Raw genomic sequence first — 24,531 nt, forward strand, 5'->3', positions numbered from 1 at the left:
ACATGGTACAGGAGATGGTCAGAGACTGGGGACATGGTACAGGAGATGGTCAGAGACTGGGGACATGGTACAGGAGATGGTCAGAGACTGGGGACATGGTACAGGAGATGGTCAGAGACTGGGGACATGGTACAGGAGATGGTCAGAGACTGGGGACATGGTACAGGAGATGGTCAGAGACTGGGGACATGGTACAGGAGATGGTCAGAGACTGGGGACATGGTACAGGAGATGGTCAGAGACTGGGGACATGGTACAGGAGATGGTCAGAGACTGGGGACATGGTACAGGAGATGGTCAGAGACTGGGGACATGGTACAGGAGATGGTCAGAGACTGGGGACATGGTACAGGAGATGGTCAGAGACTGGGGACATGGTACAGGAGATGGTCAGAGACTGGGGACATGGTACAGGAGATGGTCAGAGACTGGGGACATGGTACAGGAGATGGTCAGAGACTGGGGACATGGTACAGGAGATGGTCAGAGACTGGGGACATGGTACAGGAGATGGTCAGAGACTGGGGACATGGTACAGGAGATGGTCAGAGACTGGGGACATGGTACAGGAGATGGTCAGAGACTGGGGACATGGTACAGGAGATGGTCAGAGACTGGGGACGTGGTACAGGAGATGGTCAGAGACTGGGGACGTGGTACAGGAGATGGTCAGAGACTGGGGACGTGGTACAGGAGATGGTCAGAGACTGGGGACGTGGTACAGGAGATGGTCAGAGACTGGGGACATGGTACAGGAGATGGTCAGAGACTGGGGACGTGGTACAGGAGATGGTCAGAGACTGGGGACGTGGTACAGGAGATGGTCAGAGACTGGTGAAGTGGTACAGGAGATGGTCAGAGACTGGGGACGTGGTACAGGAGATGGTCAGAGACTGGGGACGTGGTACAGGAGATGGTCAGAGACTGGGGACGTGGTACAGGAGATGGTCAGAGACTGGGGACGTGGTACAGGAGATGGTCAGAGACTGGGGACGTGGTACAGGAGATGGTCAGAGACTGGGGACGTGGTACAGGAGATGGTCAGGGACTGGGGACGTGGTACAGGAGATGGTCAGAGACTGGGGACGTGGTACAGGAGATGGTCAGAGACTGGGGACGTGGTACAGGAGATGGTCAGAGACTGGGGACGTGGTACAGGAGATGGTCAGAGACTGGGGACGTGGTACAGGAGATGGTCAGAGACTGGGGACGTGGTACAGGAGATGGTCAGAGACTGGGGACGTGGTACAGGAGATGGTCAGAGACTGGGGACGTGGTACAGGAGATGGTCAGAGACTGGGGACGTGGTACAGGAGATGGTCAGAGACTGGGGACATGGTACAGGAGATGGTCAGAGACTGGGGACATGGTACAGGAGATGGTCAGAGACTGGGGACATGGTACAGGAGATGGTCAGAGACTGGGGACATGGTACAGGAGATGGTCAGAAATTGCACACATGATACATGATACAATTGATACAATGCAGCCAGCCAGTGTCCCCCTCATAGCAGCCAGTGTGTCCCCTCATAGCAGCCAGTGTGTCCCCTCATAGCAGCTAACCTGTGAAGACAAGAGAGAAGAGGAGAGTCGCCTTCGTCGCCTGTTTGATCACAGCGCGGGAACATCACAGCTTTCAGTTCAATAGCTGTGTGTTCCCGGCCGCGCGCCGTCACGTACAGCCCCTGCCCCTTGTCCGGGCACTTTGATAGACAGATCATCCGTCCAATCCTACGGGTGATCTGTCTATCAAAGTGCCCGGACAAGGGGGAGGGGCTGTACGTGACGGCGCGCAGCCGGGAACACACAGCTATTGAACTGAAAGCTGTGATGTTCCCGCGCTGTGATCAAACAGGTGGTGGAGACGGCTCTCCTGCACTATAGCATGATATAGATTTTCATGATGGGCGCACCAGGGGCGGGGGGCGGAGCCCCGTCCCTACTCTGGCCCCACCCCATTTTCGGCTCCATTATTGGCCGTTTTTCTCTTCGGCAAATTGCCGAAAAGGGCATTTTCGGCCGATATGTTTCGGCGGCCGAAATTTTGGTGCATCCCTACTGATAAGCTAACAGGAGAGTTCAGGAGCAGTTGAAAAAAATGCCCAACTGCTCCTAAATGTCCTTTAGCAGCAGCAGTGTACATGAGGCCTTAATGTTTATATAGAAAGGAACTATTATATAAATTAATCTCTTTACTCTCCAGCCTTTACAAAGATGACACAGACATTATTCTGCACCGAGTCATTATCTACCTTAAAGAACTTTAGTCCTGAATTTTAAAATGAGTGGACAGGCAGGAGTTTTAATGCAAAAGAAACATGCTTGGTCTCTTCTTCATTAAAGTTACTTACCTGCCTGTCCGCCCTTGTATAGAGAATCACACACGGGCAGCTCACTGTACAAATTTGGCAATGCTGAATCTGACTGAGCTCCCGTGCATGCGCGGGAGTGACATCATCCCCACCCAGCCAATGACCGCAGGTAGCGATTACGATCCAAAAGAGAGTTCCCCCGAAGGTGTCAGCAGTCGGGTGTATAAAAAGTGAGTATTGTTCTGCTTTAACCACTTTCAGACCGGACCATTTTGCTGGTAAATGACCAGAGGTCTTTTTACACTTTGGCACTGCGCTGCTTTAACTGGTAATTGCGCGGTCATGCAATGTTGTACCCAAACAAAATTTGCGTCCTTTTCTTCCCACAAATAGAGCTTTCTTTTGATGGTATTTGATTGCCTCTGCGATTTTTATTTTTTGCGATATAAACGTAAAAAGACCGCAAATTTTGAAAAAAAATGATATTTTCTACTTTTTGTTATTAGAAAAATCCAATAAACTCAATTTTAGTCATACATTTAGGACAAAATGTATTCAGCCACATGTCTTTGGTAAAAAAAAAGTCAATAATTGTATATTTATTGGTTTGCGCAAAAGTTGTCACATCTACAAACTAAGGTACGTTTTCTGGAATTTACGCAGCTTTTAGTTTACGACTGCCTATCTCATTTCTTGAGGTGCTAAAATGACAGGGCAGTACAAAACCCCCCCAAATGACCCCATTTTGGAAAGTAGACCCCCTAAGGAAATTGATAAGAGGCATGTTGAGCCCATTGAATATTTTATTTTTTTGCCTCAAGCGATTGAATAATGACAAAAAAAAAATTTTTTTTTTTTTTTTACACAAAGTTGTCACTAAATGATATATTGCTCACACATGCTATGGGCGTATGTGAAATGACACCCCAAAATAAATTCTGCTGCTTCTCCTGAGTACGGGGATACCACATATGTGGGACTTTTTGGGAGCCTAGCCGCGTACAGGGCCCCGAAAACCAAGCACCGCCTTCAGGCTTTCTAAGGGCGTAAATTTTTGATTTCACGCCTCACTACCTATTACAGTTTTGAAGGCCATAAAATGCCAAGATGGCACAAAACCCCCACAAATGACCCCATTTTAGAAAGTAGACACCCCAAGCTATTTGCTGAGAGGCATGTTGAGTCCATGGAATATTTTATATTTTGCCACAAGTTGCGGGAAAATTACAAACTTTTTTTTTTTTTTTTTTTTTTTCACAAAGTTGTCACTAAATGATATATTGCTCATGCATGCCATGGGCATATGTGAAATGACACCCCAAAATAAATTCTGCTGCTTCTCCTGAGTACGGGGATACCACATATGTGGGACTTTTTGGGAGCCTAGCCGCGTACGGGGCCCCGAAAACCAAGCACCGCCTTCAGGCTTTCTAAGGGCGTAATTTTTTGAGTTCACTTCTCACTACCTATTACAGTTTTGAAGGCCATAAAATGCCAAGATGGCACAAAACCCCCACAAATGACCCCATTTTAGAAAGTAGACACCCCAAGCTATTTGCTGAGAGGCATGTTGAGTCCATGGAATATTTTATATTTTGCCACAAGTTGCGGGAAAATTACAAACTTTTTTTTTTTTTCACAAAGTTGTCACTAAATGATATATTGCTCACGCATGCCATGGGCATATGTGAAATGACACCCCAAAATAAATTCTGCTGCTTCTCCTGAGTACGGGGATACCACATATGTGGGACTTTTTGGGAGCCTAGCCGCGTACGGGGCCCCAAAAACCAAGCACCGCCTTCAGGCTTTCTAAGGGCGTTACAGTTTTGAAGGCCATAAAATGCCAAGATGGCACAAACCCCCCCCCCCAAATGACCCCATTTTAGAAAGTAGACACCCCTAAATTTAGGGGTACACTAGTGAGACTAGGTAATAAATGGCGGGTGCCCTGAAACTATAAAAAAATAACTAACCAACCAGCGTCACCTGTAACAGTTATATGGTGATCACTGGTGAAAGGGTTAACTAGGGGGCAATCAGGGGGCTTTATGCGGTAGTATATGGGGGTCCCTGGCGCTATAAAAAGCTGCGGCGAACCTAAATACCTACCTGCCTAACTAGCGTCACCTGTGACACTAATACAGCGATCAGAAAAACGATCGCTTATTAGGCTGGGTTCACACTGGAGCGATGCGGGAACGCCACGAATGCGCGGCGGGTTCCCGCATCGCATGCCTCCCGGCGGCAGTTCACACTGCCCTATGCGAACTGCTGGGAGTGTCAGTGAAATGTTAATGACACCCCCAGATCAGTTCGCATATCGCAGTGCGATCTGCAAACTTGGATCGCATGGTGTGAACACCCATGCGATCCGATTCTGCTGCGGACCAAAAAAAGGGTCCCGTGCGAGTTTGCGGCGGGTGCGGCGGGTGCGACACGAATTCAGCCATACTATCTGTATAGCTGAACTCGAATCGCACAGAGATCGGATGTGATTTGCACTGCAGTGCGGTGCGAATCACATCCGTTCTCATAAACCGCTGCAATGTGAACCCAGCCTTAGTGACACTGGCGACGGGGGGTGATCACGGGGTTAAACCTTTATTGGGGGGGTTAGGGGGGTACCTTAGAACTAAAGGGGGCTAACCCTAACTGCCCTAACAGTTATTAGTCACAAATGACACCTGCCGGGTGATCAGGGGGTTAAACCTTTATTAGGTAATAAATGGCGGGTGCCCTGAAACTATAAAAAAATAACTAACCAACCAGCGTCACCTGTAACAGTTATATGGTGATCACTGGTGAAAGGGTTAACTAGGGGGCAATCAGGGGGCTTTATGCGGTAGTATATGGGGGTCCCTAGCGCTATAAAAAGCTGCGGCGAACCTAAATACCTACCTGCCTAACTAGCGTCACCTGTGACACTAATACGGCGATCAGAAAAATGATCGCTTATTAGGCTGGGTTCACACTGGAGCGATGCGGAAACGCCGCAAATCCGCGGCGGGTTCCCGCATCGCATGCCTCCCGGCGGCAGTTCACACTGCCCTATGCGAACTGCTGGGAGTGTCAGTGAAATGTTACTGACACCCCCAGATCAGTTCGCATATCGCAGTGCGATCTGCAAACTCGGATCGCATGGTGTGAACACCCATGCGATCCGATTCTGCTGCGGGCCAAAAAAAGGGTCCCGTGCGAATTTGCGGCGGGTGCGGCGGGTGTGGCGGGTGCGGCGAATGGCTGAACTCGAATCGCACAGAGATCGGATGTGATTTGCACTGCAGTGCGGTGCGAATCACATTCGTTCTCATAAACCGCTGCAATGTGAACCCAGCCTTAGTGACACTGGCGACGGGGGGTGATCACGGGGTTAAACCTTTATTGGGGGGGTTAGGGGGGTACATTAGAACTAAAGGGGGCTAACCCTAACTGCCCTAACAGTTATTACAGTCACAAATGACACCAATGCAAAAAAAAAAAAAAAAAAAAAAAAAATGACATTGGTGTCACTGTGACTGGGGGGCAGGGGTAATTGGGGGGGTGATCGGGGGGTAAAGGGGGGGTGTGAGTGTGCCTGGCATGTTCTACTGTGTGTGGGATGTGTTGGTGCAACTCACTGATCCGCTCTCCTCCGTGTCGGAACGAAAAATACCGACACGGAGGAGAGAATACATCACTTCCTCTCCTGTGTTTACATTACAGGAGAGGAAGTGATGTCACCGGGGATTTCCATTCGTCGGGAGCGATCGCGAGGGGGTGGCCATGAATGAATGGCCGTCCCCTCGTCCGGGATCGCTCCCGAACGAAAACCGACCGCCGCAGGCACCGGGCGGGGGCCCGATCGGGCCCCCGACCCGCGGGAGGCAAATCACGTACATGTACGTGCTTATGCCTGCCCGTGCCATTCTGCCGACGTACATCGGCGTGAGGCGGTCGGCAAGTGGTTAAAGTAGTTCTAAAGGCATAAGGTTTTTTAAGAGGTCCCCAGAGCACGAGAGTCCTTGGCAGTACTGCACACCGCCAGCAGTCTGGACACAGGATAGCAAAGACAAGTCAATTGTAATATGCTTGAACTATCTCCACTTTTGTGAGTTGCCATTTTTAACCTTTATTAAACCTATATCTATTAACTTACTAAGATGAGCGCTGCTTTGTCTCCCTGAGATGTTAGGAAAATGTCTACTTGGTTAGCAGATGCATAGGTAGCATATAAAAATGCTTCACAGGAACATCCAAGAGTATTAAATATTAATAAGATGTTAAACCCAAGTATGGCTACAATCTAGAGACTATGCTTTTCTGACTGCAATGTACTGGTCATAGTATGGCACTCTTATCTTAAGCCCAAAACGAGAAAAACAAAAAGTAAACGTTTTGAAAAGGTTTATAATACATAAGTTAGAAGTGCTGCATGAATACATAGAATCCTCTTAACATAAAGATAACATGAACATAATCTGCTCTGAAAGGAATATCGCTTGCTGTACCTTAGCAAACTAAGTGGCATGACTCCTGGGGATTCAGATGCTGGCACAGTCTCAGTGTCAGTCACTGGCGTGGTGGCAGTGGTGGTGTCCTCCAAGGAACTGCTCATAAAGGATGTGGTGCTGGAAGCAGATGGGCTGGTGGTGACCGGAGTCTGGGCTTGCTGGACTTGGTCGCTTTCCTCTGCCTGCTGATCTAAATCTGAAGCACAGAGATAATCCACAAAGAAATAGAAATTACGAATGTGGAGAGAAACTTCAAGTACAGAGGTTATACAGAGCGCTATAAATGTGCGTATATGGGATTAAAATATATTTATAAATATATATAAAATAGAGAGATGCCTTAACTTCAAATCCACATTAAGGGCTAAGCTACCCAAGGGCTGTGTTAGTCTCTTGTTATGGGGAGATGTGACCACTTGCCAGCAGTAACATTTGAGATTTTTAGTAGCTTAACAGTGATACTAATAGATATCAATTGCAATTAATCCCTAGGAATACCATTTGATTGCTAAAGAAATGTTTCCCTATGGAGTTTGCTACACAAGTAGCAATAACCAGCATCTTGCAATATACAACTGCACATGACTGCTGCATTATGCAATCGTATGATACTATGTGCTAGTTACATAGCTTTTCCGATAGGAGGCCTTTGTTTTATTTAGTAATCAACAACTTCTAACTACTATTGATTATGGCAGCACAAATGAGCTACTAAAAATAACATGTGTAGCTCAAGCTTAAAGTGGTTGTAAACCCTTCCATACACCCAGTGAAGTGTCTGGCCTAAGGTGGTGCAGAGGGATGAAACAAATCCTCCTATATATGTTGTACCCATTTAGCTGCAGTCTTATCTTCATAAATTCAGAGATTATAAAGCTTGTCTGATGTCAGAAAAAGAGAGGGTAGAGATCTGAAGTTACACTCTGCAGAGTTCAGTGAGGAGTGCTCTGAGAGCTGACTGGAGGGAAGGGACACACCCCCTTCACACAGCGCACAGGAAGAGATGAGGCTGTCAAATCTGCCGCAGCTCCCTCCCCGTCACCATTTTTCGCTTGGTGTCAGGAAAATTTGTCAAAAGTGATTCATGCTTATAGCAGCGGAACGAAATGGCAGACAGAAATCACACTTAGTGCTCCTAATTGAGACAAGTATAAACTATAGAGGGATGTGTTTTGTTCAAATTGCATGTCTGAGGTTTACAACCACTTTAAATGAGCAGACTAACAAGTGATTAAATCTCACTTGCAAAAGATTAATTGCCCATGTAAACTAGCCTTTAAGATACTTGTCACCCAAAAGGATCTATTCCATTTTGTGTATTACTGATTTACAGTGATCCTGCCAACCCTCGGTAGTCCTGAAATAAAGGTCCAGCTACAATACATTTTTCTAAGAAAAGAAAAGAATGCAGGCGCCTCTTGAGTATGGACTGTTACAAATTGTAAACCATAATAGTAAAAACTCACTTTTAAATTGCGCAATGACAGGCACAGCTTAACTGTATGGTCTGGTGACGCATCTGTGGCATGAAGAGTCGTCCTGGCCGCTCTAACAGCTTGTCCTAGCCGGTAAGATGGTAGTGTGTAGGAGGAAAGCCAAGAGAGGGGTGGAACGATCCCTCTCTCTTGGCTTTCCTCCTACACACCACCATCTTGCCGGCTAGGACAAGCTGTTAGAGCAGCCAGGATGACTCTTCATGCCACAGATGCATCACCGGACCATACAGTTAAGATGTGCCTGTCATTGAGTAATTAAGCAAGTGAGTTTTTACCATTATGGTTTACAATTTGTCCAAATTCAGAGGTGCCAGCATTCTCATTATCTCTTACATATCCCAGAGCTTGCTTCTGCTTCCCTACCTAAGGCTGGCCCTGACATATTGGACTTCCTTTACTCTCCCTTCTCTTGTTTGCCACAGAGCACAGACGTGGAACTACAAGGACTACATAGACTTTAATGCAGCAGGATCTATCATAGTTTTTGCACCACATATTTATGTCTAGAATACATTTTTGTCCCTGCTGCTAAATAAAAAAAAAGAGAAATCCCTCTAGTGAGGTGAAGAATCTGACAACCTGGCCAAGTAAGAGCAGCACTGAGAAGTAGAAAATCACTGGCATTGGACAGAAATTACCTCTTGACATCACTGTGAATCCTTGTAGGTCAAACCAGATGTTTTGTACAAAGTGTACTGGTTGAGTAAGTAAAAACAACAATTACATTTATAGATGAAGCTACAAAACTACAGTTACATATAAAGTATACAATAAATACCTGGTCTTATCCTGCCACCAAACTGCTCTTCTAGAAGCCCATGTACCACCAACTTGTAAATCATTGCTTGTGCTCTCTCAAGATCAGCCAACCCCAGGGCTCTCTTTATAGGTGAACGCATAACCGCCCTCTTCACCATGTGACGCATCAGAAATTGCAGGGCAGCCCTCACTTCAACATCCTCATGTACCACAGGAGAACTGGCACAGTCTGAATTGTGACCATTTTCAGCCAACACTTTGGGGATAAGTAAAAGTTCGGCATATTTACTGCAGCTAAGCAGCACTCCGAGAGATTTCATGGCTCCCAAGTTTATGTAGGACAGTTGTACAGCCCTAATTTCAGACTGGGCAATATCATGGCTTCTTGGTATGTGGTCATGACTTTTCCGCTTCCCATCAATAAGGTGATGCTGCTGATCAGTAGCTGCATTGTCTCCCAAAAGACCAATTGATTCATTTTCTGATTTTGAAGTTAAATTGCTGCCGATTTTCTCCTCTGCTGTCCGATCCGTGTTCTCAAGATCTCCCTTCTGCTCCTGTTCTCCTTTCTCTTCCGATTCATGGCGGTGCTTCTTTTCATGACGCTTGGCACTGACTTTTCCAGGGTCTTCATGGATGCCTGTTAGGTATGTAAGGTCAAGCAGTGTGGAGGCAGTCAGCCCACGGAAACGAGCCACATCGAAAGGTGGGGGATCACAAGGTTCCAGATTGTAGAGAGGTGTGTCACTAGGCGACCAAAAAGTTGGGAAGCTTTGGTTGAGAAAAAAATTAGAACGACACAGGAAAAGGCAAGTGAGGGATAGACAAGAGGAGAATACAGGAAATTATGTTGATACAATCACAGTTGCCAAGACACGGACACACAGGAAGCACATCAGAGCATTGTGGTGCCACTGAGGAAGGAGCAGAGAAGAACAGTAGACAAGAGACAGACAGTGACATGGTGACAGAGAGAGGATAAAGGGAATGTATAAAACAGCATGCAGCTAAAGACCACAGAATAACACAGACCGCAACATGCTGGAGACATATTATATCTGGCCCAGGTGCTTGAATGTCTGGGTCCATGAGGCTTTTTTTTGCTACAGTGAGGGAAAAAAGTATTTGATCCTCTGCTGATTTTGTAGGTTTGCCCACTGACAAAAATCATCAGTCTAATTTTAATGGTAGGTTTATTTTAACAGCGAGTCAGAACAAAAAAATCCAGAAAAACGCATTTCAAAAAGGTTATAAATTGATTTGCGTTTTAATGAGTGAAATAAGTATTTGATCCCCTATCAGCAAGATTTCTGGCTCCCAGGTGTCTCAAGTGGCTCAAGAAGAAGTACATTAAGGTCCTGGAGGGGCCTAGCCAGTCTCCAGACCTTAATCCCATAGAAAATATGTGGAGGGAGCTGAAGTTTCTAGTTTCCATACATCAACCACAAAACCTTAATGACTTAGGAGAGGATCTGCAAAGAGGAGTGGGACGAAATCCCTCCTGAGATGTGTGCAAACCTGGTGGCCAACAACAGGAAACGTCCGACCACTGATTGCCAACAAGGGTTTTGCCACAAAGTACCAAGTCCTGGTTTGCGAAGGGGTCAAATACTTATTTCATTCATTAAAATGCAAATGACTGTAGAACTTTTTTGAAATGCGTTTTTCAGATTTTTTTGTTATTCTGTCTCACACTGTTAAAATAAACCTACCATTAAATGAAAGACTGATAATTTCTTTGTCAGTGGGCAAACATACAAAATCAGCAGGGGATCAAATACCTTTTTTCCTCAAAGTATGTTTGACAGAAATGCTTTAATAAAAATTAGGGAGAAATATTTAGCCATGTTTAATTTACACTTTAAGCAGTCTAATTCAAATTGTAAAAATATTGGGTGAAGTAGATGCAATCAAAAAGTACTAGGCCTTTTATCTGCTCCTAAAATGAACATCAGCAGTATGTCCTATAATAGAATTATTCATACAGTACTGTAAAAAAGTTTCACGCAGGTGTGAAGAAATACTGTAAAGTCTGGTACACACAATTCGTTTTTTACTGTGCAACACCAACGATCGGACATTAATACTTTACAACATTTCTTCAAACCTACCTAAAATTTTGCACAGTACTGTGTGTGTATAATATAAATATATACACACACACACGCATGCCCACACACACGCACACTCTACTCTCACCAAAGAGTATACCGGCTTTCTTCCCTGCTGGAATTCCTAAATACTTTTCCTGAGTTGAGGCACACTAATTGATTACAATATCATATTGCACTCTATATAACCCCTGTTTGCATTTGTTAAAACCAAACTGTGTCCAGAAGGTTATTTTAGCTTTAACTAAAGTGAGGAAGGGTTAACACTCCTGTTGGGTTTTTCTTTCAGTCTGTATCATACAACAGAGTTTTCCAATCACTTTTGCTGTGACAATGAGACAAAAAATAAGGAATCATTGGGAAGGCACAGACTGCAATGAGAACATTAAAAGGCAGGTGTTCAAACCTTTTTCATTCCATAGGCTGGCCCATTCTTAATGTAATCTAATGTAAATTCCTTATGTAACCACATTAAGCGCAGAGAATATCTTCTCAAATTATTGCAATCACTCTAGAGCTAGAACTATTGAAAACTTGGTGAAAGCCCAAGTTTAAAGGAGCAGATGCCTAGTGAACTGTTTTTACACAGATATAAAATAAAAAATCTGTCTCTTCCTGGCCAATGCCTTTTCAGAGGATACTAAAACTAAGCACATGGATGCAAGCAGTATCTATGAAGCTTCAGCACAGATATGTACATACCTGATGGTAATCTCTGCCTCGTCCCACTGAACCTTAGCAGATGTACTGCCTTCCTTCACAACACCAAGAAGAGTTGCATGCCGACCTGTCTGCTTATGAACACATCTGCCGCCCACTCTAAGTCCTGTGTCCACACCTCCAATGACAGCCAGAACAGGCCATACTTCCATGCAGAGGGTCTTAAGTTGCGTTTCCCCCAGCTCAGCCAGTCCATGTCTGCCATGTTTCCCTTTCTCCTCTTCTTTCTCATCTCGTGTTTCATGCTCTTCACGACTCTGGACAGAACGACTTTTCTTCAGCTTCCCTCCTACTTCTCTCAGGCAACCTTTGATCTTCTGTAAGCGCTCCACCATTTTCTTGTTAATGCAATGAGTCCATCGCTCAGTACGATGAAGCACTCTCAGCAGCTGCACACTGGATTCAGCTAAGACAGTGGCTACAGGACTACAGATAGGATCACCAGGCAGCAGATCTCTGGGAGTCCCTCTCATCTGCATGTCACAGATCTTCACCTACAATGTGGAAAGAAACAAATCCTGCAATGTAACATGCTTTATGCTTATACAGTATAATCTTTTTTACTATAGGTATGTCTTCCAACAGTAAACTATACAAGAGAGGACGACTATACCTTTTCTCCAGGGTTGCTACTGTAAAACATCACACAAGGGTATAATTCTGCTGCATCCACATCTTCAAAGGCCAACTTAGGCTCCTGTCATTGATAAACAGGTTACATGACATACACAAAGGTTTATGCTGTATAAAGGCAATACATTACCAGTAATGAACTACGTATAAATAAAAGTCATTATTCCACAAAAAAAACAAAATCATCCAAAAAAGTAGTTGAAATAACTGTATACACTGATCAGCCATAACTTTATGACCACTGACAGGTTAAGTGAATAATATTGATTATTTTGTTACAATAGCATCTGAAAGTTGGTGGGATCTATTAGGCAGCAAGCAAACATGTTGTCCCTGACAATTATGAGTTAAAAGCAGAAAAATCAGCATTGCAGTTTGTTGTGTATGGGCAGCACAGCCACAGACCAGTCAGAGTGCCCATGCTGACCCGTGTCCACAGCCAAAAGAACCTACAACGGACACATGAGCATCAGAACTGGACCATGGAGTAATGGAAGAAGGTGGCCTGGTCTGATGGATCACGTTTTCTTTTACGTCATGTGGATGGCCAGGTCTGTGTGTGTGTCGCTTACCAGGGAAAGAGATGGCACTAGGATGCAATATGGAAAGAAGGCAAGATGGCGGAGGCAGCATGATGCTTTGGGCAATGTGCTACTGGGAAACCTTGGGTCTAGCCATTCATCTGGTTGTTACTTTTGATGTACCACCTATCCTAAATATGGTTGCTGATCAAGTACACCCCTTAATGGAAACTATATTTCCTGAGGAACACAACAATGCATTTGAGGTGTTGACTAAGCTTCCAAATTCGCCAGATCTCAATTCAATCAAGCATCTGTAAGATGTGCTGGAAAAACAAGCCCAATCCATGGAAGCGCCACCTCACAACTTACAGGAATTAAAGGATCTGCTATGGACTGCTTGGTGCCAGATACCACAGTATATCTTCAGAGGTCTGGTGGCATTCATGCCTCAATGGGTCAGGGCTGTTTTGGCAGCACAAGGGGGCCCTACTCAATATTAGGTGGGTGGTCATAAAGTTATGGCTGATCAGTGTAGATCACAAGCAGAATTACATTTTTACAAAAGAAATTGTAACTGTCTGAGCCACATTAAATTCTAGAAGATACAGGACAATTAGCACCCAAAATTATACAAGAGCGATACAGTAAGCCTCTCATGTACAGAAGTATTTTTAAAAAAATCTGAAGCACTATAGGAAAGTAATGTCTACGCACCTCTCCATTCTTGCCAAAAGACACAGTTCGTGCCTCCATGTCAAGCACACAAGTTATAAAGTCTCCCTGGGTAAAGCTGGGCAAAGTCAGAGTCTGTTCTCCATTATGATACAGGTTACCACTGTATGCCCGGTACAGCCACATGTCAGAGGTGGTGCGATGGTTGAAGTCATGTACAGGCCATCGGGAAACACCTACACAGGTACCCTCATTACCACGATTTTCTTTCACAATGTAGAACTGTGTTCAAAGAACAACAATTATTATATTTGCGTTCCATACCTGTGTTTTTGGCAAATTATTTATTGTCTGTCTTGAGAATATATTATATATAAAGGATTCAATAAGAAGACATGACAATTTACCAAATGAAATACAGCACATGAAGAAAGACTACAAACGGACAAGGGGTGGTCAGAAAGTGTAATGTATAGAGCCCAAGGCTTGTGCCTCATCATCCTGCCCTGATTAGACAGATATTTATAATTTTTTACTTTAAAAAAGGTAAAGATGAAGGGTGCCATAAGACTTCAATGCACGAAGAAATAATTATTTTTATTCAGCATAACGACGGCTAGAGTGAAAAATACCAGTCACATGGCTGAATAAAACTTTCATAATGGCATAAATAATGCATTACCGCTTAGTGGTTTGAACTATTATCTACTTCTAAAAATAGTAGTTTCCTGGGTGTCATGATTCAGTAGCAATATAAAGGTTTAATAATTAATGTTTATATACTGCATGCACAGTGAATACTACAGTTTGATCAATCCATGTATTTGCCATCTGTGAGATTATATTATACTTACTTAAGCCCAACCCAGTAATGTGCACGAGACCCGAGGCTCACCCGGGCTTGTGTAGGTCTACAATCTTGTCCCCGGCATCCTTTGACAGCTTTTTGGTCTTGGCCATGGTGGGGAGATTGGAATAGGATTTATTGCTTCTGTGGGCAGGTGTCTTTTATACTCTCCCTAATCTCAGCTCATTACCTGTATAGAAGACACCTGGGAGCCAGAAATCTTGCTGATCGATGGGGGATCAAATACTAATTTCACGCAGTAAAATGCAAATCAATTTATAACTTTTTGAAATGCATTTTGCTGGATTTTTGTTATTGTTATTCTCTCACTGTTAAAAGAAACCTACCATTAAAATTCTAAACAGATCAGCTAAGATACACCCTCCAAACCCAATTCTCAGAAAGTTTCCCCACTCTACAAACCTTGCCCTTAGTGGACGTAAACACAGGCAAAAGAGGGACCCATGCCATGTAGGGTTGCCACCTTTTCTTCAAGTCAAACCCGAACACTTTAGGGGCGTACGGCAATTGTTTTTTATAGTATAAACTATACAAATATTTTGCTATTAAATAACATTTCTAATCATATGAAGTTAATAACAAGAGTACCCCTTTACATCAGAGTCCACAGAGTTCCCCTTTTACATCTGAACTCGCAGATTTCCCTTATACTGTAAGGGGGCACTCTGCAGACTCTGATGTAAAGGGGGACTCTGGGAACTCTAACATAAGGGATGCTCTGGGAACCCTGATTTAAGGGGAGAACTCCGATGTACGGAGAGGACTCTGAAGTAAGGGGAAACACGGTGGCCTCTGGTGTAAAGGGGAACTGATGTAAAGGGTGCTCTGAGAACCCAGATTTGCCTGAGTGTACATACTCAGATGCAGGAGAGAGAAGGGGGGATACTTCAGTCACAGACAGGGGTGGATGGTGAGCTTACTCACCCCTTGGCACCTCTCATTCAGATGTATCTGAGGCTGCTGGACTTCAAATTTCCAGCTCCAACTTTCCTTTTCTGAGGCACAGTGCTGGGGATTGGAGTGTGGGCAGACACAGAGGGGTAGGGGTGAGGAAAGAGGTACAGATCGAGCTCTCTCTCCTCTCGTGTCTGTGTGTGTTTGGGGGGGGGGGGGGTTGTTAGTGCTGGCTTTGGGCAGTGTGAAAGAGTGTAACAAACATTCTGAGCTTAGACAACTGCAGCCATCAACCCTGCTGGGAAGCCATAGTCCAGGGAAAGTGTCCGGGTTTCAGGCAGTCTGAAACCCGGACACATGTTTCCAAACCCGACCTGTCCGGGTGAATCCTGGACAGGTGGCAACCTTAATGCCATGTCAAAATAATGGAGCAAGAAAATTTGGTGTGAAGATTTCTTCAGCAGCTCCCAGTGGCAACAAGTGGATGATTCATGTCGCTAGCATTTACATTTAGGTAGACAATCCCTTTAACTGCGGCCAGCTCACGCAGATATACTGCGGCAGAATGGCTCCCCTGGATGAAACCACTTTCAGGTATGTTCTTCCGCTTTTCGGCCACCAGAGGGTGAGCGCCTGCCGCATGGTGGGGGACCTGATGCGCTTGGGCGCGGGCACGATCACGAGCGCCAGCAAACACTGTGCCATCAGGGAAGAGGAAACATATTGTTTGTTCCTACCAAGTAAGAAAAACAATGTTTCCTCTCATAGTCACTGTCATCCCCATACAGTTAGAAAACACTGAGGGAACACACGGTTAACCCCTTGATCCCCCCCTAGTGTTAACCCCTTCCCTGCCAGTGACATTTACACAGTAATCAGTGCATATTTATAGCACTGATCGCTGTATAATGGTCCCAAAAAAATGTCAAAAGTCTGTCCGTCGCAATACCGCTAAAAATCGCAGGTCACAGTCATTACTAGTAAAAAAAATAAAATTATATTAGAATATACACACACACACACATATATATATATATATATATGCCATAAAAATGCTATAAATCTTTCCCATAGTTTGTACAGGCTATAACTTTTGTGCAAACCAATCACTATACGCCTATTGCGATTTTTTTACCAAAAATATGCAGAAGAATGCATATTGGCCTAGACTGATGAAGAAATTCTTTTTTTTTGTTCAATTTTGGGGATATTTATTATAGCAAAAAGTAAAAAATATTGTTTCTTTTTCTTTATTGTCGCTCTTTTTTTGTTTATAACACAAAAGAATTCAAACCACAGAGGTCATCAAATACCACCAAAAGAAATCTCTATTTGTAGGGGGAAAAAAAGGGGCGAAAATTTTGTTTGGGCACAGCGTCGAACCACGCAATTTTCAGTTAAAGTGACGCAGTGCAAAATTGTAAAGTGCTCTGGTCAGGAAGGGGGTAACATCTTTCAGGGGGCTGAAGCGGTTAAAGAAGCCCAACAGGCCACAATCAAGTCAAACCCTTTCATAAACTGCTGCATACAATAGAGCGTCAATGAACTATAGTAAGACCACACAAAGCCAAGAACAAATTATTTACCTTCCACTGATAGCAGCCTGACGTTACTCCCGTTGATGCCAAGCCATAACCTTTGCCACCACTCCCATGAGTCAGAATCTGGCCATTTTCCACAAGGCAACATTGGGCTTTTTCTGGATCAAAGGAGACTTCTTGGATAGGCAAGTCTTCCTCCTCCTCCTCAAGGTCACCCTGCTTCTGCGGAATAAGTAAGCACACTGGTTACCTCTGCCATATGCAAAAAAAAAAAAAAAAAAAGCTACTGTCTCTCTGAAATGTCAGTTTGGATTACCTGAAGTTTTGCTTCTTGCTCTTTTTCTTGATGAAAATGTTTAGCCTGAGCGATGGGCGTTTCCCACATACAGTCTGAGAGGAGAGAGAAAAGCCTTTCTACCACCTGCAGGATAAAAGGGAATAGTTATCCTTGTGGTCCTACACCCCCTAAGGCTAGCCACACATTATGACATTTTCTTTCCTTCCATCATAGGTTGAAGAAAATTACCAGATTCCCCCATCAACACAGTCAGTGTTAATGAGGATATTCCTCCCACTGAGCTATTGTGTTCTGACAGCGGGAGGTTTGCCATGCACCAGCTTACAATATTCATTGCTTATGGCTATATCCACTGGAAATAATTGAACGGAAAAAAGAATCTGACAGGCTGGTTGTACTGAAGTGGATTTATAGAGCCACTTCAGTACAACCAGCCTGCCCATATATGGATTGAAATGTGTCTGGTTCCTGCTAAACCATCCAAATATATTTATGGGCAGCTTTAAGATTTCACTGCTTTTCAAAACAAATATTATGTGAAAGTATAAGAAATAGTAATACTAGGACAGATAAAATCGGGACTCCGGTGCCTTGGCCAATTGCTATTTTACCTTTATGTTTGTATTCCATGTAAAAATGGTTATGACAAATGGAAACCACAAACAAGCCCAGAAATTAGGCCAAAGAGTAGAATTTTTTTTTTTTTTTTTTTTTTTTTAAGTAAAGCAAGAAAAAGAAAGAAGTTGATACACTCTCACAGCTAGTTTTATCAATTTTTGTGTTGTCAATTTTTCTTCCCATTTAACAAACGTCAAGTGTGAAACGTGAAGTACAGAAAATGACATGCTTTTGAAATAAAGACGCTGCAAAAAAGGTACCAAAACTCCGGAAAGCCAGAAAAAAGGCGACTCAACAAAATATCACCATCCAAATTTCCAGCTTCCCTCCTATAAAAATAGATAATTTCATGATAGTAGTAAAATGAAACCAATTTAGAGGTAAAAAGGTGAAAATGGAAATTTAATCTCTTTCTGCCACATTTCAGAAAGAGCAGTTAGAATGCAATTAGCGACAAGGTAAAGGTCTTTTTTCTTATGACGTCAGGAGATAAGAGAACATATTTAAAATTAACGTGGACATGTGGCTGCACTGTAACTTCCTCCAAAGGGCATTAGGGCAAGACTGAAGAACTAATGTCTGAGGTACAGCCCATGGGTGAAGAGCATATTTTTTCTCATCATCCAATCTCCAATAGGCAGGGCATGAACACCATGTTCCAACTTTTAACTTCGCCTTGCATGGGCAAGGAGACAGTGTTTCTTTAATAATCAAATAGGTTGCAAAGGGGGAAAAAATACTATTTACATTTTAATTTGTTGGGAAAGTGCCCCCCTTTGTGTTCAGGATTTTAAATGTTATTACAGTCTCAATAAAATAATCATAAATCGAAGTATCACACCTGTGCCATCTGGTCATCTTCCACGCTAGATTCACATGCAGGTAATACAGCTTCCAGAACATGCAGGGCGAGAAGCCTGGTCCTGAGATTCCCTACAAGTGGAACACCTGTGCAAAGATATCAGTCGTCATAAAACATACAAATTACTTCAATCTCAATAGAGGTAAAAATCTTCAATGACCAGTTTGTTGGAACTAGCCAACATCATTAGTCTACTAGCTTCACATGCGCAAGCTGGTGTAATGACTAAAATTAAGAGGAGACAGATTACCGGAGCTGCACTTTTGAGAGGCAATATTCAGCAACACCTCTGTCCATTTGGGAGATGCCATCTTCGACTGGATAGCTTTGGAAGACACCACTCTGCGAAGGAAGACCAAAAAGTCGCCAAGATGAAGTTCAGCTGTGCGCTGTTTCCTAAGGCTAGCTGTAAAGATAAATAAAAATAAATTTAGACGGTGTAAGGTCACTTCTCACAGAATACAGCACACCTGGAGTTATACATCTCAATTAGACAATATGAAGGATTTTTTTATTTTGGTAATCATACCTCTGTAGTCTTTTCTTTCACTTTCTGCAGTAAGCTCTACTTTCCGGTCTTCTTCCTCTTCTCCAAAGGATGGCATAACCCCAGCCTGAGACAAAAGGTTTTTCAGCTGGCTACAAAGCAGGTCAAGCAATGACTGGACCACTTTAGGGCTCAACTTATCTGCATATGTCCTAAATAGAAATAAAATAAAAAACAGAATAGTCAATAAGCTGCAAAAAAAAAAATGTTACATACTTAGAAACCTACAAATACAAAGGGATTATACGTGTTGAACATTAAAAAAAGTAGAAGTGTACTTATTTTATTTTTGCTATAAGTCACTGCAAAAGTATCCGTTACCAACTGCTGGTATTTTGAATTTTTACTCAAATGGTAAATCTTCAGGATATAGCTGCAGTAAAGCACTATAGATAAAATAACTTTTTAGTTAGTTTTTTTTAACTTTTTTTTACAGGTGAATGGGTAGGGGTACATTGTACCCCATACTCATTCACATAGGGTGGGGGGCCGGTATCCGGGGGCCGCAGACCCCGACAACCAACGGCCAGGGTTGTCGGGAAGAGGCCCTTGTCCTCATCAACATGGGGACAAGGTGCTTTGGGGTGGGGGGGCCTCACGGCCCCCCTTCCCCAAGGCACCCCCCATGTTGAGGGCACGTGGCCTGGCATGGCTCAGGAGGGGCGCTCCCTCGTCCCCACCCCCTTTTCGTGGCCGGCCAACGTGTTCTGACAAGGGTCTGATGTGGACCTGGGGGGGGGACCCCCACGCCGATTTTTCGGCGTAGGGGTTCCCCTTAAAGTCCATACCAGGTGATGGGGCCAGCGACGCCTCCTTCGCTGGCCCCGGCTACCTGGAGACGCGCTCAAAATGAGCGGACTTTTCTCCGCGTGAGAAAAGTCCGCTCATTTCAAAAGTATGGCGGACTAGCACACACACGGCCGTACTGTCCGCCGAAAAGCGAGTCCGGCGGACAGATTGGAGTGCAAAAATACTTTCTTAGTCCGCCGGACTTTTGGGTAAAAAAAGTCCGCCAGAAGCTGCACACGGGCGGATTGTCCGGCGGACTTGAGTTTGCCGGACTTTTCCACTGGATTGTTTGATCGTGTGTACACGGCATAATGTGTACGGAGAGGTCTTATAATAAAGTCTTTGTTGCTTCTCAATTATGTAGTAAAGCAAACACTACATACGGGCTGTAAAAATATATGGCTAACGCAAGAATAAAACGTTTTTATATTACTGTTCATATATTTTGAAAAAAACAAAAAAAGACCTGCCATTTTTGTGATACTCACCCTGTAGTGATTGCCAGGATCTGTAGCAGTCGGGTACTGGCTACTTTTAAAGCAGTGCTTAGCTGGGACACCCCAGACTTGGGCAGCAGTTGAAGAGGTTGTCCCAACATAGTTTCAGTGCCACATAACTGGGAAAGAACACTAAGCAGACCAGTAGAAATCGCTAGAGACACATCCACAGGCTGGTATCGCACACTAAGGGCAAAGACGGTTACCAATAGCAGACGCTGCTGTGCCTCTAAAGAAAAGAAGAAGAAAGAAAATATTTATTGCAGGCTACTCACTTAGTAATGTTACCAGCAAATTAAGAACTTATTAACTGCAAAGAAAAAAGAAAATAAATCTTCTCCAAACATGGAGACACAGAGGAATGCTTACTGGTGTCTTTTTTTAAATAAAGGAATGAAAAGAAGAATGGGGCATGGAATTCACTCCTCTCTCTGTCCTGCAGAGTGTTAAATTCCAGGGAAGATGCTCATGTACTCACCCACATGGTGCTTGTTGGCCTGCAAAGCTCGGTCCAGGGTAGCAGATAGTTGCTGGTAGATTTTGTGCACTGCTTTTTGGATCTCATTCTGAATATTCCTCTTTGATGCACGTATTCCGTCCTAATAACAAATTTAAGCATTTATCTGTTTTTATGAAAAAGTACAAAAACAATGTGCTTTTTTCTCTGGTTTTACCTGATAATGATGCAGATGGACGCATTCACCTTTGGAGCCTGTATGACCCAATGTACCCAACCCAAAGCATCCAGCAAGAAACTGCAGTCTAACAGAAGTGAGGAGGGAAGAAGACTGAAAAGTGGCCGATGACGGTCGGCTGCCTAGAGTTTGGGCATTTCCCTTCTCCTCCATTCCAGACAACAGGACAAGGATTTGGTGCAAAGCTTCCAAACGCAGCTAAAAGGAAAACAGAAAACACCGTCTTTTAGAAAAACACAAAGATTATTATACAATGCTGATCTCTTATCAATGTTTGTTGAAGTGGAACTCCGGGGGCGCAGAGGTTTGTGAAAGTTCTGAGGAGTAAAGAATTACTCTAAAACAAATAAGTGCACAACCTAAAAAATATTGCAGTGTTAAATATTCAGCAAGAAAATAAGTCCACACTTAAAGTGGTTGTAAAAAGAATAATAATAAAAAAATAATAATAACAAACTTACCTCCACTGTGCAGCTCGTTTTGCACAGAGTGGCCCCGAACCTGCTCTTCTGGGGTCCCTCAGCGGCTGTCTCTGCTTTCCCCCGTAAGTACTTCTCACATTCATGCGAGCTCCCTTGCATGGTGAGAAGTACTTGCAGGTGCGCTCCCGTGATACAGCCGACAGCTATAGCCGCTCACTGTATCACTCAGGCCCGCCCCCCGGCGCGCCGTGTCATTGGATGTGATTTAGCCAATGGCTGCGCTGCTTTCAATCCATCCACTCCAGCCAATCAACAGCCTGGCCGAGCGGCAAAGGGAATGTCGGAGGCGAGTGCAAGACTTTCGAGGGATCGCTAAAACAGGGGGGCTGGGGGGACCGGCACTGTCAGATGTTTTTTCACCTTAATGCATAGAATGCATTAAGGTGAAAAAATGTTAACCTTTACAACCCCTTTAAGAACCTCTTTAAGAACTATCATAGGAAAATTCAGTAAAAAATGTCCATAAAGTGCTCGTTTTGGATTCATAAAACATCAGTGCTCCACACGAAAAGAACTATACGCCTCTTACCAGAAAGACTGGATCCCAGATTATAGGGATCTAACACGCTTGTTTTGATTGAAGCCAGCTGAGGTGTTCTACTCCTGAGGCTCCGTCAAGAAAGCTCCTTCTTGGCAAGGTATTAGCTTCGCCTGGATACGATATGTTTCTCATACATCTCCAGCTCCACCGATCATCCCTCTCACATCTCACGTAACACGCTTGTTTTGATTGAAGCCAGCTGAGGTGTTCTACTCCCGAGGCTCCGTCAAGAAAGCTCCTTCTTGGCAAGGTATTAGCTTCGCCTGGATACGATATGTTTCTCATATCTCCAGCTCCACCGATCATCCCTCTCACATCCACCGGTGCCAAGGCACAGGGTGGCCACGCGTAGCTGGATTCAAGCAGTACAAAATCGCCACCCCCCCCCTTTATATCGCTGACAGCGCAGTCTGGGGTCAGCAATCGCAATACTTCAGATTATTCTCATGAAATCATCGGCCTGTCATTGGCCACGATCAGGACCTCTGTTCATTGGCTGAGATGAGTTCTATAACAGCTGGGTATATGGCAGTCAATAAAGCTCGGCCTGCACATCACCATCTTTCAGATGAATCTAGCCGTGTATGGCTATCCTGTGCCTCAGCACAATTAGACATGAGAGGTATGATCGGTGGAGCCAGAGATATAAGAGCAAAGCGAATACCTTACTAGGAAGGAGCTTTCTTACCGGAGCCTCGGGAGTGGAACATCTCAAATGGCTTAAATCAAAACATGTTAGATCCTTATAATCTGGGATCCAGCCTTTCTGGCAAGAGGTGCATAGTTCTAATGTGGGAGAGAGCACCGTATGGAGCACTGATGTTTTACGAATCCACTTAAAGAGAACTTTATGCACTTTTTTTACTGGATTTTTTTCTGCTCTCACTGTGTCGAAATAGAGAGAAAGAGAGAGAAGTAGCACTGAGATCGGGCTCAGGTAAGAATTTGGAGGGGGAAGCTAACAGCAGGATTTTTACCTTAATGCAGGGAATGCATTAGAGTAAAAAACCTTCACACTTTACAACCACTTTAATAAAGGTCTGGATTACTTCACAGTAATGTAAAATCAATACTTTTATTTCTGCCATATAGCACAGCTCCTACTGTACTTCCAGCCCGCTCTGGATATGAGAGGTATTGATCTCAGAGACTGCAGAACTAGTGCAGTTTTATTTCTCTTAGATTCCCTTCGCCATTAACAGAACACATGGCATTCTGTAAACCGCAAAGGGCAAAAGGGTTGGGGGGTGCAGAAAAATGACAGTAGTGCTGCAAGTCTTTAAGACCAGCAGCTTTCATATCTGGAGCTGGCTGAATGCACACCAGGAGCTTTGATATTAAATTACTGAAATGTGATCTGCCCATTTATTACAACTGAGCAGAGGTAACATTTCTTTACACACAAGTTACAAAAAACTCTGTATTGGGAGTTCCACATTCAAATACATTGTTCTGTATCGAATTTGTAATTATATATGTTCATAGGGGCAGTCATATTTGCAGATTAAATATGCAGGCTCTGTCCTGCACAATGAGCTTTCTGAGCTCTCACGATGAAGGGCTAAGAGTTGACCGCGACCCACTGAAAGAAATGTAATATCTACAAAGCAAAATTCTTATCTATACTGTTGAATATTATGGTGCTCTGTGGGATGTTCAATGTTTAGGATACTTTTATTAACCTAATCCTGATCAATATTTCTCCATATTTTTGTCCCTGACCTGTTTGAAGAGCTCATTTGTCTTCAATGTTGCAGACTCAGGGGCCTGTTCAAAACAGATGTATTTATAGTGGCATTATGTGACACAGATCATGTGACACTTTGATTGCACATTGCATTCTGGACCTTATGCATTTATCTAATTCTTGAACTTCTGACGTAAATTGATTTGACCACATTTTATTTAGGGGTTTCAAAGAAAAAGAGGGGAGTACTTATGCACTTAAGATTTTCATTTTTTTTTTTCTATTTTCTGTGACGCAATAAAAAATATTTAGCTCCCTTAACCAATGGAAGTCCCTGATTAATCAGGTATTACCAATATATAGACTCACTTAAGAAGCTAGGGGGTGCCCGCATAAATTTGATAAAATATGGGGCCCTTGGACAGAACTAATCTATAATTGCGCATTGCCTGAGGCTTAGGATTTCCTCTTGTTTTAATACAGGGGAGGAGC

General features: G+C 43.8%; 1 protein-coding gene across 9 annotated transcripts in view; it reads right to left on the minus strand.

The window, feature by feature from the left end:
* HERC1 (HECT and RLD domain containing E3 ubiquitin protein ligase family member 1) overlaps positions 1 to 24,531 on the minus strand; it is a 230,383-nt gene that overhangs the window by 71,237 nt on the left and 134,615 nt on the right. For 6 of the 9 annotated variants that reach the window (XM_077471309.1, XM_077471313.1, XM_077471312.1 and 3 more), the window contains exons 28-41: positions 21,309 to 21,527; positions 21,113 to 21,233; positions 20,626 to 20,863; positions 19,331 to 19,500; positions 19,052 to 19,207; positions 18,781 to 18,887; positions 17,340 to 17,444; positions 17,069 to 17,245; positions 13,763 to 14,002; positions 12,505 to 12,588; positions 11,874 to 12,385; positions 9,080 to 9,831; positions 8,940 to 8,996; positions 6,803 to 7,001 (exon numbers count right to left, since the gene is read on the minus strand). In XM_077471309.1, the coding sequence (XP_077327435.1) occupies positions 6,803 to 7,001; positions 8,940 to 8,996; positions 9,080 to 9,831; positions 11,874 to 12,385; positions 12,505 to 12,588; positions 13,763 to 14,002; positions 17,069 to 17,245; positions 17,340 to 17,444; positions 18,781 to 18,887; positions 19,052 to 19,207; positions 19,331 to 19,500; positions 20,626 to 20,863; positions 21,113 to 21,233; positions 21,309 to 21,527 (3,137 nt within the window). The remainder of the gene's footprint in view (positions 1 to 6,802; positions 7,002 to 8,939; positions 8,997 to 9,079; positions 9,832 to 11,873; positions 12,386 to 12,504; positions 12,589 to 13,762; positions 14,003 to 17,068; positions 17,246 to 17,339; positions 17,445 to 18,780; positions 18,888 to 19,051; positions 19,208 to 19,330; positions 19,501 to 20,625; positions 20,864 to 21,112; positions 21,234 to 21,308; positions 21,528 to 24,531) is intronic. The other 3 variants (XM_077471316.1, XM_077471315.1, XM_077471314.1) reach the window with 2 other exon arrangements.

The sequence above is a fragment of the Lithobates pipiens genome, unplaced genomic scaffold (genome assembly GCF_037356315.1).
Source record: "Lithobates pipiens isolate NorthernLeopardFrog02 unplaced genomic scaffold, aLitPip1_a1.2 Scaffold_8, whole genome shotgun sequence".
In the NCBI taxonomy this organism is placed as follows: Eukaryota; Metazoa; Chordata; class Amphibia; order Anura; family Ranidae; genus Lithobates; species Lithobates pipiens.